The sequence below is a fragment of the Oncorhynchus masou genome, unplaced genomic scaffold, assembly GCF_036934945.1.
Source record: "Oncorhynchus masou masou isolate Uvic2021 unplaced genomic scaffold, UVic_Omas_1.1 unplaced_scaffold_1702, whole genome shotgun sequence".
Classification (NCBI taxonomy): Eukaryota; Metazoa; Chordata; class Actinopteri; order Salmoniformes; family Salmonidae; genus Oncorhynchus; species Oncorhynchus masou.
Genome location: NW_027007177.1, coordinates 50132 through 65586, shown reverse-complemented (window position 1 = coordinate 65586; position 15455 = coordinate 50132). Strand labels below are relative to the sequence as shown.

At 44.0% G+C, this 15455-nt stretch overlaps 1 protein-coding gene across 1 annotated transcript; it reads left to right on the top strand.

The window, feature by feature from the left end:
- The first annotated feature begins 1595 nt into the window (after window positions 1–1595).
- Window positions 1596–6785, top strand: LOC135532006 (G patch domain and ankyrin repeat-containing protein 1-like). Its single transcript, XM_064959684.1, is given in 7 exon segments — window positions 1596–1647; window positions 2093–2387; window positions 2763–2897; window positions 4847–4909; window positions 4912–5047; window positions 5471–5534; window positions 6084–6785. Coding segments are annotated over 6 exon segments (1119 nt in total). The 5' UTR covers window positions 1596–1647; window positions 2093–2165; the 3' UTR covers window positions 6583–6785.
- Window positions 6786–15455: the final 8670 nt, after the last annotated feature.

Here is a 15455-nt window from a genome sequence, read left to right as displayed (position 1 = left end):
AATGTGTTTTTATTCTCCCCTCATCAATCTACACACAATGACAAGGAATATTGAAATCAGACCTGCTTGTTGAGTATCTGTTCATCTATTTGTATAGGAGTGGTTAAAACATGCTAATAATGGACCTCTGAGTACATCAACAAAAAGTAAAAAAAAAAAAAAAAAAAAAAAAAAAAAAAAAAAAAAAAAAAAACGGGACCTGGAGTTTTCCCAGACTTATTATAGGCTTTAATTGCATCAAGAAGTTCCTCTTCTGTAATTTAATCACATGAGTCTTTCTGTACAGCTGTTAGTTTTACATGATTAATAGGGGGAAATCCATACAATTGGCGTCGGTTAGAGTTGTTGGAGGAGACTGAAATGAAAACATCTGCTTAAAGGACTTTGCTTCCTCTTTCTAAATATCATTTGGCCAATCACAGGTGACTCCGTCATTTGTCTCAAGTTTCAGTAAATTATTTTTGGTAGCATTTCTATGTTGAAGATTTTTTTTTTTTATAATTTGGTGCATTTTTCCCCAATAACATTTGTTATTGTTACCCATCTACCTATCACTGCCCTAAGTGCACCAAATTATTTTATAATGAGAACTTTGAAAGCTCCCTGGTCTTTGTAGCTGAATCTGTGCTTGAAATTCAATACTTGACTGAGGGACCTTAAAGATGCTGTATGTATGACAGAGGAAGGGTTAGTCATTCACTACTAGACTGAGGGACCTTCCAGATGCTGAATGGGAGACAGAGGGAGGGTTAGATGGTTACATGTCAAGATGCTGATTAAACATCATGGTCATTACACAGGTGCACCTTGTGCTGGGGGACAATAAAAGGACACTATAATGTGCAGTTTTGTCACGAAACGCAATGCCACGGATGTGTCAACTTCTTGAAGGAGCGTATAATTGGCATGATGACTGCAGGAATGTCCACCAGAGCTGTTGCCAGAGAATGGAATATTAATTTATCTGCCATGAAGCCTCCTCCGATGCCGTTTTCAGAGAATTTGGCAGTACATCCAACCGGCCACACACCCATAGACCACGCGTAACCAGGCCAGCACAGGATCTCCACATACGGCTTCTTCACCTGCGGGATCGTCTGAGACCAGTCACCCTGATGAAACAGAGGAGAATTTCTGTCTATAATAAAGCCCTTTTTGGGGGGAAAAACTCATTCTGATTGGATGGGCCTGGTTGCCCAATGGGTGGGCCTGTGCCCACCCTAATCTATGTGAAATCCATAGATTAGGGCCTAATGAATTTATTTCAATTGACTGATTTCCTTACATGAACTGTAACTCAGTATAATTGTCAACATTTTTCCATGTTGCATGTATATTTTTTTGTTCAGTATTAAAAATGATTTGATGAATGCAACATATGTTGGTCTGAATATCAATAAAATGTGGAACACCAATATTTAATATCGACTGGTACACCATTTAGGCGCGCTATTATAGACCTATGTGTTTATTTTTGTTTGACTGAATTAATGTGAAATTGTGTCCTAAAAGGACTTTTGCTGCGTTACCAACTCCGGTCAGCAAGAGGCGATGTGGTGACGCATGACGTTTCTACGCGTGACGTAGAAAATAGTGGACATGACGTCGCAAACCAACAACAACAAAGATGGAGGCACGTTACCTCGGGTAGGGAACTAACTATTTTGAAAGTATTTTTTTTTTTTACATTTGAAAACTCTTTATTTTATATATAGAAATAAACGTTTTGTTAAATATATAAGTAATCTTTTTGTAAAATATCTAGGTACCTAACGTTAAATTCAGTGTGCTAGCTGCTAATTCTGGTTGATAAGTCACAGCCAGCTAGCCTATTATCATTTACGACCGAGCGTCGAGGCACAGACAATATATTTGGTTGAGGCTAGTTAACTACACTTAGCTACTTACTAAAAGTAACAATATTATGGAGGAATTAGACTAGTCATTGAGTTAGCCACTGTAGTTAATTAGCTGTATGAAGAAAAAATAACCTTACACCAACATTTCCAGACTCCAGAAAAGTGATTAACGAACGTCAGTTACCTCGTTTACATAAATCTAATCACTATCCGACTGGTCAACTGTGTTTTAGGTGACTGTCACGTTACTAGTCTGTCGAGCGGTCAGCTCGCTATTCCAGCGCCGCCGACCAACCGGTCCCAGACATGAGCTCTCTAAGCTACTTCACTCCGGCCCGAGAAGAAGAGCTGCTGTGGTCGGGAAACGCAGGCGCAGCCACCGGACCTCAACCCAGCACCCTCGGAGGAGAGGAGGCACGGCGCTTCTATCAAAGCCTCATAGAAGAAGGGGATGGAGAGGAGAGACGAGGAATGGAGCAGAGGGGGAGAGAGAACCGCAGGGGGAGAAGAGCAGGGCAGCACGTCCAGGTACCACAAACACAACACATATAGCCTAGTAGCTACATCATCTGTGATCATGACATGTATGATTTAAAAATAAAGTATTTCCTCAGTATATATACACAGGACCGGTTAAAAGTTGACACCTACTCATTCCAGGGTTTTTCTTAATTTGTACTATTTTTTTACATTGTATAATACTATTGAAGACATCAACACTATGAAATAACACCTATGGAATAATGTAGTAACCAAAAAAAGTGTTATACAAATCAAAATATATTTAAGTTTCTTCAAAGTCGCCACCCTTTGCCTCTGACAGCTTTGCACACTCCAGATGCACCAGTGAAGCATCTGCTGATTGACCAAAATGTGACTAAAGTACAGTATTCTTTCCCACAGGCTAGCAGGCAGCAGGCTAACACCACCAGTACTACCACAGAACTGGAGGGGCTAAGACTGCTGCGTTGTGCCCAGGAAGGAGACCTGTCTGGGGTGAGAGGCCTGCTGTCCCGGGGGGTGGATGTCAACTTCCAGGTAGGTAACAGGATCTGAACCTGGGTCTCCCACGGGGAGAAACCAATTAGGAGAATGGATTACAAGACCGGATTGGCGGAGTGAAAAGTGATTTGAGTTTTTATCACTGGGCTGCTTCCCGGGCGTGAGCCAGGTGCCCCGTTCAAAGCCCACGGAGAAGATGGCTCAAAACAAAAAGTGATGCATGTAGACTAATGAGTAGGATGCTGTGTTTTCACATGCTGAAGTGGGGCTGTTGATAAAATGGTTTATTTGCCTGAAAATGTAGTGTTCTCACCTCAGGAAGTTGGTGGCTCCTGAATTAGGGAGAACGGGCTTGTGGTGACGGCTGGAGCGGGAATCAGTGGAATGTTAGAAAATACATCACACACACGGTTTCCATGGTTTCCACGTGACCCGCTGTTCCGGCCAATTAGAGCAGTGTTCAACCTGGGGCAGGCCATTTAATCAGATCACCTCAGTGTTTTGACCATTAGACCACAGCCCCGGTTCAACCTGGGGCAGGTTAATCAGATCACCTCAGTGTCCTGACCATTAGACCACAGCCCCGGTTCAACCTGGGGCAGTTTAATCAGATCACCTCAGTGTCCTGACCATTAGACCACAGCCCCGGTTCAACCTGGGGCAGTTTAATCAAATCACCTCAGTGTTTTGACCATTTGAACAAGAGGAATTGCCCCTCTTTGACCTGTTACCCTGATTACTTTTGAAGTCCCAGGCAGAACTGCCTCATCAGGAGGAGCCAAACTCACTACATCAGAATGCCAGTAGGTCAAGTACTCAATACACGGCTTGTATTCAATTTGAATAATAATCAAATACATGGTTCTAAATGCATCTATTTCACAGGTTCGATTTAAAAAGCTCCATGACGACATGTTCAGAACTCTTAGGATGTGTTTATTGTCTGGTGGAGTCAAGTGGAAATATATATCAGGTTTCAAGGTTTTCATTTTATTGATTGGAATAACCTACCTCAAACTTTTAGCCTTCAGTCCTGTTTCCCCTTTAAAACGCTAACATGCCCTCAAACCAACCTCCTTCTTGTTGCACTCGAACGAACCTCCTTCCTGTTACACTCGAACAAACCTCCTTCCCGTTGCCCCCAGAACCTCCTTCCTGTTGCCCCCAACGAATCTCCTTCCTGTTGCCCCCAACGAACCTCCTTCCTGTTGCCCCCGAACCAACCTCCTTGCCGTTGCGCTCTAACCAACCTCCTTCCTGTTTCCCTTCCCGTTGCCCTCGAACCAACCTCCTTCCTGTTGCGCTCGAACCAACCTCCTTCCCGTTGCGCTCGAACCAACCTCCTTCCTTCCAGTTGCCCTCGAACCAACCTCCTTCCCGTTTCCTTCGAACCAACCTCCTTCCCGTTTCCTCGAACCAACCTCCTTCCTGTTTCCCTCGAACCAACCTCCTTCCTGTTTCCCTCGAACCAACCTCCTTCCTGTTTCCCTCGAACCAACCTCCTTCCCGATGCCCTCGAACCAACCTCCTTCCCAGTGCCCCTGAACCAACCTCCTTCCTGTTTCCCTCGAACCAACCTCCTTCCTGTTTCCCTCGAACCAACCTCCTTCCCGTTGCGCTAGTCTTTAACACCGGTTGTCTTTCTCTTACTAACACTGACTTAGCTGAAAGCTGCTTTACTGAGGAGTGTCTGCTACATGACCAACATGTTCTCTACACGTCCTTCTTAATGTCTCTCTCTCCGTCTCCTCTTTCTCTCCCTGACTCTCTCCCCCCTCTCTCTCTCTCTCTCTCTCTCTCTCTCTCTCTCTCTCTCTCTCTCTCTCTCTCTCTCTCTCTCTCTCTCTCATCTCTCATCTCTCTCTCTCTCTCTCTCTCTAGGACAGCTGGTGGTGGACTCTCTCTCCTCCTCCAGCAGGGGGCGGCTCGTCTCTCTCTCCTCTCTACTCTCCGCAGGACTCCGGCCTGGGAGACAGAGGGGTCAGGACAGCTGGTGGTGGACAGGTGTGATGTGTGCAGCGGCGGCAGGGCAGCGGAGTGTCGTTAGTGACTCCTCCTCCAGCAGGGGGCGGCATGGGTGGGCGTGGTCAACAATCCTAACCTGATCAGGTGGTCAGTTGTTCGGGTGGTGAATATAGGGAGCCTATTACAGGGGGTCCTAGAGGAACGGGACCACCAGGTCCCAGGTTAGTGACTGACTGGGAGACAGAGGGGTCAACACAACCATTACAGGAGAGAGGTCGCAGGACCACCAGGACCACAGGTTAGTGACTGACTGGGAGACAGGGGGTCAACACAACCATTACAGGAGGAACTGGACCACCAGGACCACAGGTTAGTGACTGACTGGGAGACAGAGGGGTCAACACAACCATTACAGGAGAGACGCAGACCACCCTGACCTGACAGGTGACTGTGACCTGGTCATTGTTCAGGTGTGTCAGTTGACCTGGGAGACAGAGGGGTCAACACAACCATTACAGGAGAGAGACGTTCAGGTGGTGACCATCCAGACCACAGGTTAGTGACTGACTGGGAGACAGAGGGGGTCAACACAACCATTACAGGAGAGAGACGCAGGACCACCAGGACCACAGGTTAGTGACTGACTGGGAGACAGAGGGGTCAACACAACCATTACAGGAGAGAGACGCAGGACCACCAGGACCACAGGTTAGTGACTGACTGGGAGACAGAGGGGTCAACACAACCATTACAGGAGAGAGACGCAGACTTACCACAAGTGTGGTGAATATAGACAATCCCTAACCTGAGTCAGGTGGTCAGTTCCCTGAGTGTCAGGTGTGGTGAATATAGACCATCCCTGACCTGGTCAGGTGGTGTGGTGAATATAGACAATCCCTGACCTGGTCAGTTCAGGTGGTGGTGAATATGTGGTGATAGACAATCCCTGACCATCCCTGACCATCAATCACCTGGTGGTGAATATAGACATCCCTGACCTGGTGAATATAGACCCCTGACCTGGTCAGGTGGTCAGTTGTTCAGGTGTGGTGAATATAGACAATCCCTGACCTGGTCAGGTGTGGTGCCTAGTTGGAACACCGTCCTGCAGTATCTGAGGCCTCCTACCTCTGTCCTAGTGTAGAAATAAGACCTGTGATTGAAGGTTTGTTGTCAAGGAGATACTCGTTTTTCTCCTCCCTTGTTGCTCCTCTCCCCCCACCCACCCCTCTCTCTCCCTCTGCCCCCTCCCCCCAGTTCTCCCCCAGCGGTAGCAGCAGTCCAGTCTCATCAGAACCAGTCCACCCAGAATCAGACCCAGTGGTGTCCAGTCTGCAGTGTCCACTACTCCTCTCCTCCGGAGACACACCTCTCCTCCACCCTCCACCTGTTCTCTCTCTCACGCCCTGCGCCCCCTCCCCACTACTGCCTCCCCCCCTCCACCCCCGCCTACCAGATGATGCTGCGCTCCGGGTGGACCCCTGGAGGGGGGCTGGGGCCCGAAGGGGAGGGTCATAAACAGCCGGTCCGGACCGTCCTGAAGAGGGACAGTAGAGGCCTGGGGTACGGACCCACACCCCGACCCAAGGTCACACACTTCCAACCCAAAGACCCGAAGGCAGTCAGACGGACGGGGAAGGAGGGTCGGGGGGAGAGGGGGAGGAGGGGGATGAAGGAGGAGAGCAGGAGGGAGGAGGAGAAGGACAGGAACTGGGAGAGAGACTTCCGCTCTTCCTTTAACACCTTTGACCCCTGACCTCTAAATGCTGACCCAGGGACACCTGTTATAGTCAGTTTCTCTCTAGTGTACACTCTCTCTCTCTCTCTCTATCTAGTGTACACTCTCTCTCTATCTAGTGTACACACTATGTGCTCTCTCTCTCACTCTCAAAGGGTCTGAATACTTATGTAAATAAGGTATTTCAATTTTTTTATTTGTAATAAATTTGCAAGCATTTCTAAAAACCTGTTTTTGCGTTGTCATTATGGGGTATTTGCTTCGCTCTACCTGTTGTTCCACAGGGCCCATTTATGGCTTGATGATGAACTATTACTCTACTGAGTTACACTGGGGCTTGATGATGAACTATTACTCTACTGAGTTACACTGGGGCTTGATAATGAACTGTTACTCTACTGAGTTACTCTACTGAGTTACACTGGGGCTTGATAATGAACTGTTACTCTACTGAGTTACACTGGGGCTTGATGATGAACTGTTACTCTACTGAGTTACACTGGGGCTTGATGATGAACTGTTACTCTACTGAGTTACACTGGGGCTTGATGATGAACTGTTACTCTACTGAGTTACACTGGGGCTTGATAATGAACTGTTACTCTACTGAGTTACACTGGGGCTTGATAATGAACTGTTACTCTACTGAGTTACACTGGGGCTTGATAATGAACTGTTACTCTACTGAGTTACACTGGGGCTTGATAATGAACTGTTACTCTACTGAGTTACACTGGGGCTTGATGATGAACTGTTACTCTACTGAGTTACACTGGGGCTTGATAATGAACTGTTACTCTACTGAGTTACACTGGGGCTTGATAATGAACTGTTACTCTACTGAGTTACACTGGGGCTTGATAATGAACTGTTACTCTACTGAGTTACACTGGGGCTTGATAATGAACTGTTACTCTACTGAGTTACACTGGGGCTTGATAATGAACTGTTACTCTACTGAGTTACACTGGGGCTTGATAATGAACTGTTACTCTACTGAGTTACACTGGGGCTTGATAATGAACTGTTACTCTACTGAGTTACACTGGGGCTTGATAATGAACTGTTACTCTACTGAGTTACACTGGGGCTTGATAATGAACTGTTACTCTACTGAGTTACACTGGGGCTTGATAATGAACTGTTACTCTACTGAGTTACACTGGGGCTTGATAATGAACTGTTACTCTACTGAGTTACACTGGGGCTTGATGATGAACTGTTACTCTACTGAGTTACACTGGGGCTTGATAATGAACTGTTACTCTACTGAGTTACACTGGGGCTTGATGAGTTACACTGGGGCTTGATGAACTGTTACTCTACTGAGTTACACTGGGGCTTGATAATGAACTGTTACTCTACTGAGTTACACTGGGGCTTGATGATGAACTGTTACTCTACTGAGTTACACTGGGGCTTGATAATGAACTGTTACTCTACTGAGTTACACTGGGGCTTGATAATGAACTGTTACTCTACTGAGTTACACTGGGGCTTGATAATGAACTGTTACTCTACTGAGTTACACTGGGGCTTGATAATGAACTGTTACTCTACTGAGTTACACTGGGGCTTGATAATGAACTGTTACTCTACTGAGTTACACTGGGGCTTGATGATGAACTGTTACTCTACTGAGTTACACTGGGGCTTGATGATGAACTGTTACTCTACTGAGTTACACTGGGGCTTGATAATGAACTGTTACTCTACTGAGTTACACTGGGGCTTGATAATGAACTGTTACTCTACTGAGTTACACTGGGGCTTGATAATGAACTGTTACTCTACTGAGTTACACTGGGGCTTGATAATGAACTGTTACTCTACTGAGTTACACTGGGGCTTGATAATGAACTGTTACTCTACTGAGTTACACTGGGGCTTGATAATGAACTGTTACTCTACTGAGTTACACTGGGGCTTGATAATGAACTGTTACTCTACTGAGTTACACTGGGGATAATGAACTTGATAATGAACTGTTACTCTACTGAGTTACACTGGGGCTTGATAATGAACTGTTACTCTACTGAGTTACACTGGGGCTTGATAATGAACTGTTACTCTACTGAGTTACACTGGGGCTTGATAATGAACTGTTACTCTACTGAGTTACACTGGGGCTTGATAATGAACTGTTACTCTACTGAGTTACACTGGGGCTTGATAATGAACTGTTACTCTACTGAGTTACACTGGGGCTTGATAATGAACTGTTACTCTACTGAGTTACACTGGGGCTTGATAATGAACTGTTACTCTACTGAGTTACACTGGGGCTTGATGATGAACTGTTACTCTACTGAGTTACACTGGGGCTTGATGATGAACTGTTACTCTACTGAGTTACACTGGGGCTTGATAATGAACTGTTACTCTACTGAGTTACACTGGGGCTTGATAATGAACTGTTACTCTACTGAGTTACACTGGGGCTTGATGATGAACTGTTACTCTACTGAGTTACACTGGGGCTTGATGATGAACTGTTACTCTACTGAGTTACACTGGGGCTTGATAATGAACTGTTACTCTACTGAGTTACACTGGGGCTTGATGATGAACTGTTACTCTACTGAGTTACACTGGGGCTTGATAATGAACTGTTACTCTACTGAGTTACACTGGGGCTTGATAATGAACTGTTACTCTACTGAGTTACACTGGGGCTTGATAATGAACTGTTACTCTACTGAGTTACACTGGGGCTTGATAATGAACTGTTACTCTACTGAGTTACACTGGGGCTTGATAATGAACTGTTACTCTACTGAGTTACACTGGGGCTTGATAATGAACTGTTACTCTACTGAGTTACACTGGGGCTTGATAATGAACTGTTACTCTACTGAGTTACACTGGGGCTTGATAATGAACTGTTACTCTACTGAGTTACACTGGGGCTTGATAATGAACTGTTACTCTACTGAGTTACACTGGGGCTTGATAATGAACTGTTACTCTACTGAGTTACACTGGGGCTTGATAATGAACTGTTACTCTACTGAGTTACACTGGGGCTTGATAATGAACTGTTACTCTACTGAGTTACACTGGGGCTTGATAATGAACTGTTACTCTACTGAGTTACACTGGGGCTTGATAATGAACTGTTACTCTACTGAGTTACACTGGGGCTTGATAATGAACTGTTACTCTACTGAGTTACACTGGGGCTTGATAATGAACTGTTACTCTACTGAGTTACACTGGGGCTTGATAATGAACTGTTACTCTACTGAGTTACACTGGGGCTTGATAATGAACTGTTACTCTACTGAGTTACACTGGGGCTTGATAATGAACTGTTACTCTACTGAGTTACACTGGGGCTTGATAATGAACTGTTACTCTACTGAGTTACACTGGGGCTTGATAATGAACTGTTACTCTACTGAGTTACACTGGGGCTTGATAATGAACTGTTACTCTACTGAGTTACACTGGGGCTTGATGATGAACTGTTACTCTACTGAGTTACACTGGGGCTTGATAATGAACTGTTACTCTACTGAGTTACACTGGGGCTTGATAATGAACTGTTACTCTACTGAGTTACACTGGGGCTTGATAATGAACTGTTACTCTACTGAGTTACACTGGGGCTTGATAATGAACTGTTACTCTACTGAGTTACACTGGGGCTTGATAATGAACTGTTACTCTACTGAGTTACACTGGGGCTTGATAATGAACTGTTACTCTACTGAGTTACACTGGGGCTTGATAATGAACTGTTACTCTACTGAGTTACACTGGGGCTTGATGATGAACTGTTACTCTACTGAGTTACACTGGGGCTTGATAATGAACTGTTACTCTACTGAGTTAAACACTGGGGCTTGATAATGAACTGTTACTCTACTGAGTTAAACACTGGGGCTTGATAATGAACTGTTACTCTACTGAGTTACACTGGGGCTTGATAATGAACTGTTACTCTACTGAGTTACACTGGGGCTTGATAATGAACTGTTACTCTACTGAGTTACACTGGGGCTTGATAATGAACTGTTACTCTACTGAGTTACACTGGGGCTTGATAATGAACTGTTACTCTACTGAGTTACACTGGGGCTTGATAATGAACTGTTACTCTACTGAGTTACACTGGGGCTTGATAATGAACTGTTACTCTACTGAGTTACACTGGGGCTTGATAATGAACTGTTACTCTACTGAGTTACACTGGGGCTTGATGATGAACTGTTACTCTACTGAGTTACACTGGGGCTTGATGATGAACTGTTACTCTACTGAGTTACACTGGGGCTTGATAATGAACTGTTACTCTACTGAGTTACACTGGGGCTTGATAATGAACTGTTACTCTACTGAGTTACACTGGGGCTTGATAATGAACTGTTACTCTACTGAGTTACACTGGGGCTTGATAATGAACTGTTACTCTACTGAGTTACACTGGGGCTTGATAATGAACTGTTACTCTACTGAGTTACACTGGGGCTTGATAATGAACTGTTACTCTACTGAGTTACACTGGGGCTTGATAATGAACTGTTACTCTACTGAGTTACACTGGGGCTTGATAATGAACTGTTACTCTACTGAGTTACACTGGGGCTTGATAATGAACTGTTACTCTACTGAGTTACACTGGGGCTTGATAATGAACTGTTACTCTACTGAGTTACACTGGGGCTTGATAATGAACTGTTACTCTACTGAGTTACACTGGGGCTTGATAATGAACTGTTACTCTACTGAGTTACACTGGGGCTTGATAATGAACTGTTACTCTACTGAGTTACACTGGGGCTTGATAATGAACTGTTACTCTACTGAGTTACACTGGGGCTTGATAATGAACTGTTACTCTACTGAGTTACACTGGGGCTTGATAATGAACTGTTACTCTACTGAGTTACACTGGGGCTTGATAATGAACTGTTACTCTACTGAGTTACACTGGGGCTTGATAATGAACTGTTACTCTACTGAGTTACACTGGGGCTTGATAATGAACTGTTACTCTACTGAGTTACACTGGGGCTTGATAATGAACTGTTACTCTACTGAGTTACACTGGGGCTTGATAATGAACTGTTACTCTACTGAGTTACACTGGGGCTTGATAATGAACTGTTACTCTACTGAGTTACACTGGGGCTTGATAATGAACTGTTACTCTACTGAGTTACACTGGGGCTTGATAATGAACTGTTACTCTACTGAGTTACACTGGGGCTTGATAATGAACTGTTACTCTACTGAGTTACACTGGGGCTTGATAATGAACTGTTACTCTACTGAGTTACACTGGGGCTTGATAATGAACTGTTACTCTACTGAGTTACACTGGGGCTTGATGATGAACTGTTACTCTACTGAGTTACACTGGGGCTTGATAATGAACTGTTACTCTACTGAGTTACACTGGGGCTTGATAATGAACTGTTACTCTACTGAGTTACACTGGGGCTTGATAATGAACTGTTACTCTACTGAGTTACACTGGGGCTTGATAATGAACTGTTACTCTACTGAGTTACACTGGGGCTTGATAATGAACTGTTACTCTACTGAGTTACACTGGGGCTTGATAATGAACTGTTACTCTACTGAGTTACACTGGGGCTTGATAATGAACTGTTACTCTACTGAGGGGCTTGATAACACTGGGGCTTGATAATGAACTGTTACTCTACTGAGTTACACTGGGGCTTGATAATGAACTGTTACTCTACTGAGTTACACTGGGGCTTGATAATGAACTGTTACTCTACTGAGTTACACTGGGGCTTGATAATGAACTGTTACTCTACTGAGTTACACTGGGGCTTGATGAATGAAACTCTACTGGGGCTTGATAATGAACTGTTACTCTACTGAGTTACACTGGGGCTTGATAATGAACTGTTACTCTACTGAGTTACACTGGGGCTTGATAATGAACTGTTACTCTACTGAGTTACACTGGGGCTTGATAATGAACTGTTACTCTACTGAGTTACACTGGGGCTTGATAATGAACTGTTACTCTACTGAGTTACACTGGGGCTTGATGATGAACTGTTACTCTACTGAGTTACACTGGGGCTTGATAATGAACTGTTACTCTACTGAGTTACACTGGGGCTTGATAATGAACTGTTACTCTACTGAGTTACACTGGGGCTTGATAATGAACTGTTACTCTACTGAGTTACACTGGGGCTTGATGATGAACTGTTACTCTACTGAGTTACACTGGGGCTTGATAATGAACTGTTACTCTACTGAGTTACACTGGGGCTTGATAATGAACTGTTACTCTACTGAGTTACACTGGGGCTTGATAATGAACTGTTACTCTACTGAGTTACACTGGGGCTTGATAATGAACTGTTACTCTACTGAGTTACACTGGGGCTTGATAATGAACTGTTACTCTACTGAGTTACACTGGGGCTTGATAATGAACTGTTACTCTACTGAGTTACACTGGGGCTTGATAATGAACTGTTACTCTACTGAGTTACACTGGGGCTTGATAATGAACTGTTACTCTACTGAGTTACACTGGGGCTTGATAATGAACTGTTACTCTACTGAGTTACACTGGGGCTTGATAATGAACTGTTACTCTACTGAGTTACACTGGGGCTTGATAATGAACTGTTACTCTACTGAGTTACACTGGGGCTTGATAATGAACTGTTACTCTACTGAGTTACACTGGGGCTTGATAATGAACTGTTACTCTACTGAGTTACACTGGGGCTTGATAATGAACTGTTACTCTACTGAGTTACACTGGGGCTTGATAATGAACTGTTACTCTACTGAGTTACACTGGGGCTTGATAATGAACTGTTACTCTACAGAGGAGAAACACTGGGGCTTGATAATGAACTGTTACTCTACTGAGTTACACTGGGGCTTTATAATGAACTGTTACTCTACTGAGTTACACTGGGGCTTGATAATGAACTGTTACTCTACTGAGTTACACTGGGGCTTGATAATGAACTGTTACTCTACTGAGTTACACTGGGGCTTGATAATGAACTGTTACTCTACTGAGTTACACTGGGGCTTGATAATGAACTGTTACTCTACTGAGTTACACTGGGGCTTGATAATGAACTGTTACTCTACTGAGTTACACTGGGGCTTGATAATGAACTGTTACTCTACTGAGTTACACTGGGGCTTGATAATGAACTGTTACTCTACTGAGTTACACTGGGGCTTGATAATGAACTGTTACTCTACTGAGTTACACTGGGGCTTGATAATGAACTGTTACTCTACTGAGTTACACTGGGGCTTGATAATGAACTGTTATGAACTGTTACTCTACTGAGTTACACTGGGGCTTGATAATGAACTGTTACTCTACTGAGTTACACTGGGGCTTGATAATGAACTGTTACTCTACTGAGTTACACTGGGGCTTGATAATGAACTGTTACTCTACTGAGTTACACTGGGGCTTGATAATGAACTGTTACTCTACTGAGTTAAACACTGGGGCTTGATAATGAACTGTTACTCTACTGAGTTACACTGGGGCTTGATAATGAACTGTTACTCTACTGAGTTACACTGGGGCTTGATAATGAACTGTTACTCTACTGAGTTACACTGGGGCTTGATAATGAACTGTTACTCTACTGAGTTACACTGGGGCTTGATAATGAACTGTTACTCTACTGAGTTACACTGGGGCTTGATAATGAACTGTTACTCTACTGAGTTACACTGGGGCTTGATAATGAACTGTTACTCTACTGAGTTACACTGGGGCTTGATAATGAACTGTTACTCTACTGAGTTACACTGGGGCTTGATAATGAACTGTTACTCTACTGAGTTACACTGGGGCTTGATAATGAACTGTTACTCTACTGAGTTACACTGGGGCTTGATAATGAACTGTTACTCTACTGAGTTACACTGGGGCTTGATAATGAACTGTTACTCTACTGAGTTACACTGGGGCTTGATAATGAACTGTTACTCTACTGAGTTACACTGGGGCTTGATAATGAACTGTTACTCTACTGAGTTACACTGGGGCTTGATAATGAACTGTTACTCTACTGAGTTACACTGGGGCTTGATAATGAACTGTTACTCTACTGAGTTACACTGGGGCTTGATAATGAACTGTTACTCTACTGAGTTACACTGGGGCTTGATAATGAACTGTTACTCTACTGAGTTACACTGGGGCTTGATGATGAACTGTTACTCTACTGAGTTACACTGGGGCTTGATAATGAACTGTTACTCTACTGAGTTACACTGGGGCTTGATGATGAACTGTTACTCTACTGAGTTACACTGGGGCTTGATAATGAACTGTTACTCTACTGAGTTACACTGGGGCTTGATAATGAACTGTTACTCTACTGAGTTACACTGGGGCTTGATAATGAACTGTTACTCTACTGAGTTACACTGGGGCTTGATAATGAACTGTTACTCTACTGAGTTACACTGGGGCTTGATAATGAACTGTTACTCTACTGAGTTACACTGGGGCTTGATAATGAACTGTTACTCTACTGAGTTACACTGGGGCTTGATAATGAACTGTTACTCTACTGAGTTACACTGGGGCTTGATAATGAACTGTTACTCTACTGAGTTACACTGGGGCTTGATAATGAACTGTTACTCTACTGAGTTACACTGGGAAGTAGTACTTTACATTTTCAATGAACTGTTACTCTACTGAGACACTGGGGCTGATAATGAACTGTTACTCTACTGCAGTGGCAGACCATGAACTGTTACTCTACTGAACACCTGCACAGGATCGGTTACATGGGGCTTGATACTGTTATCTCTACCTGAGGACAGGTACAATAATGGCAACAACAACTGTTACTCTACTGAGTTACACTGGGGCTTGATAATGAACTGTCGCAATA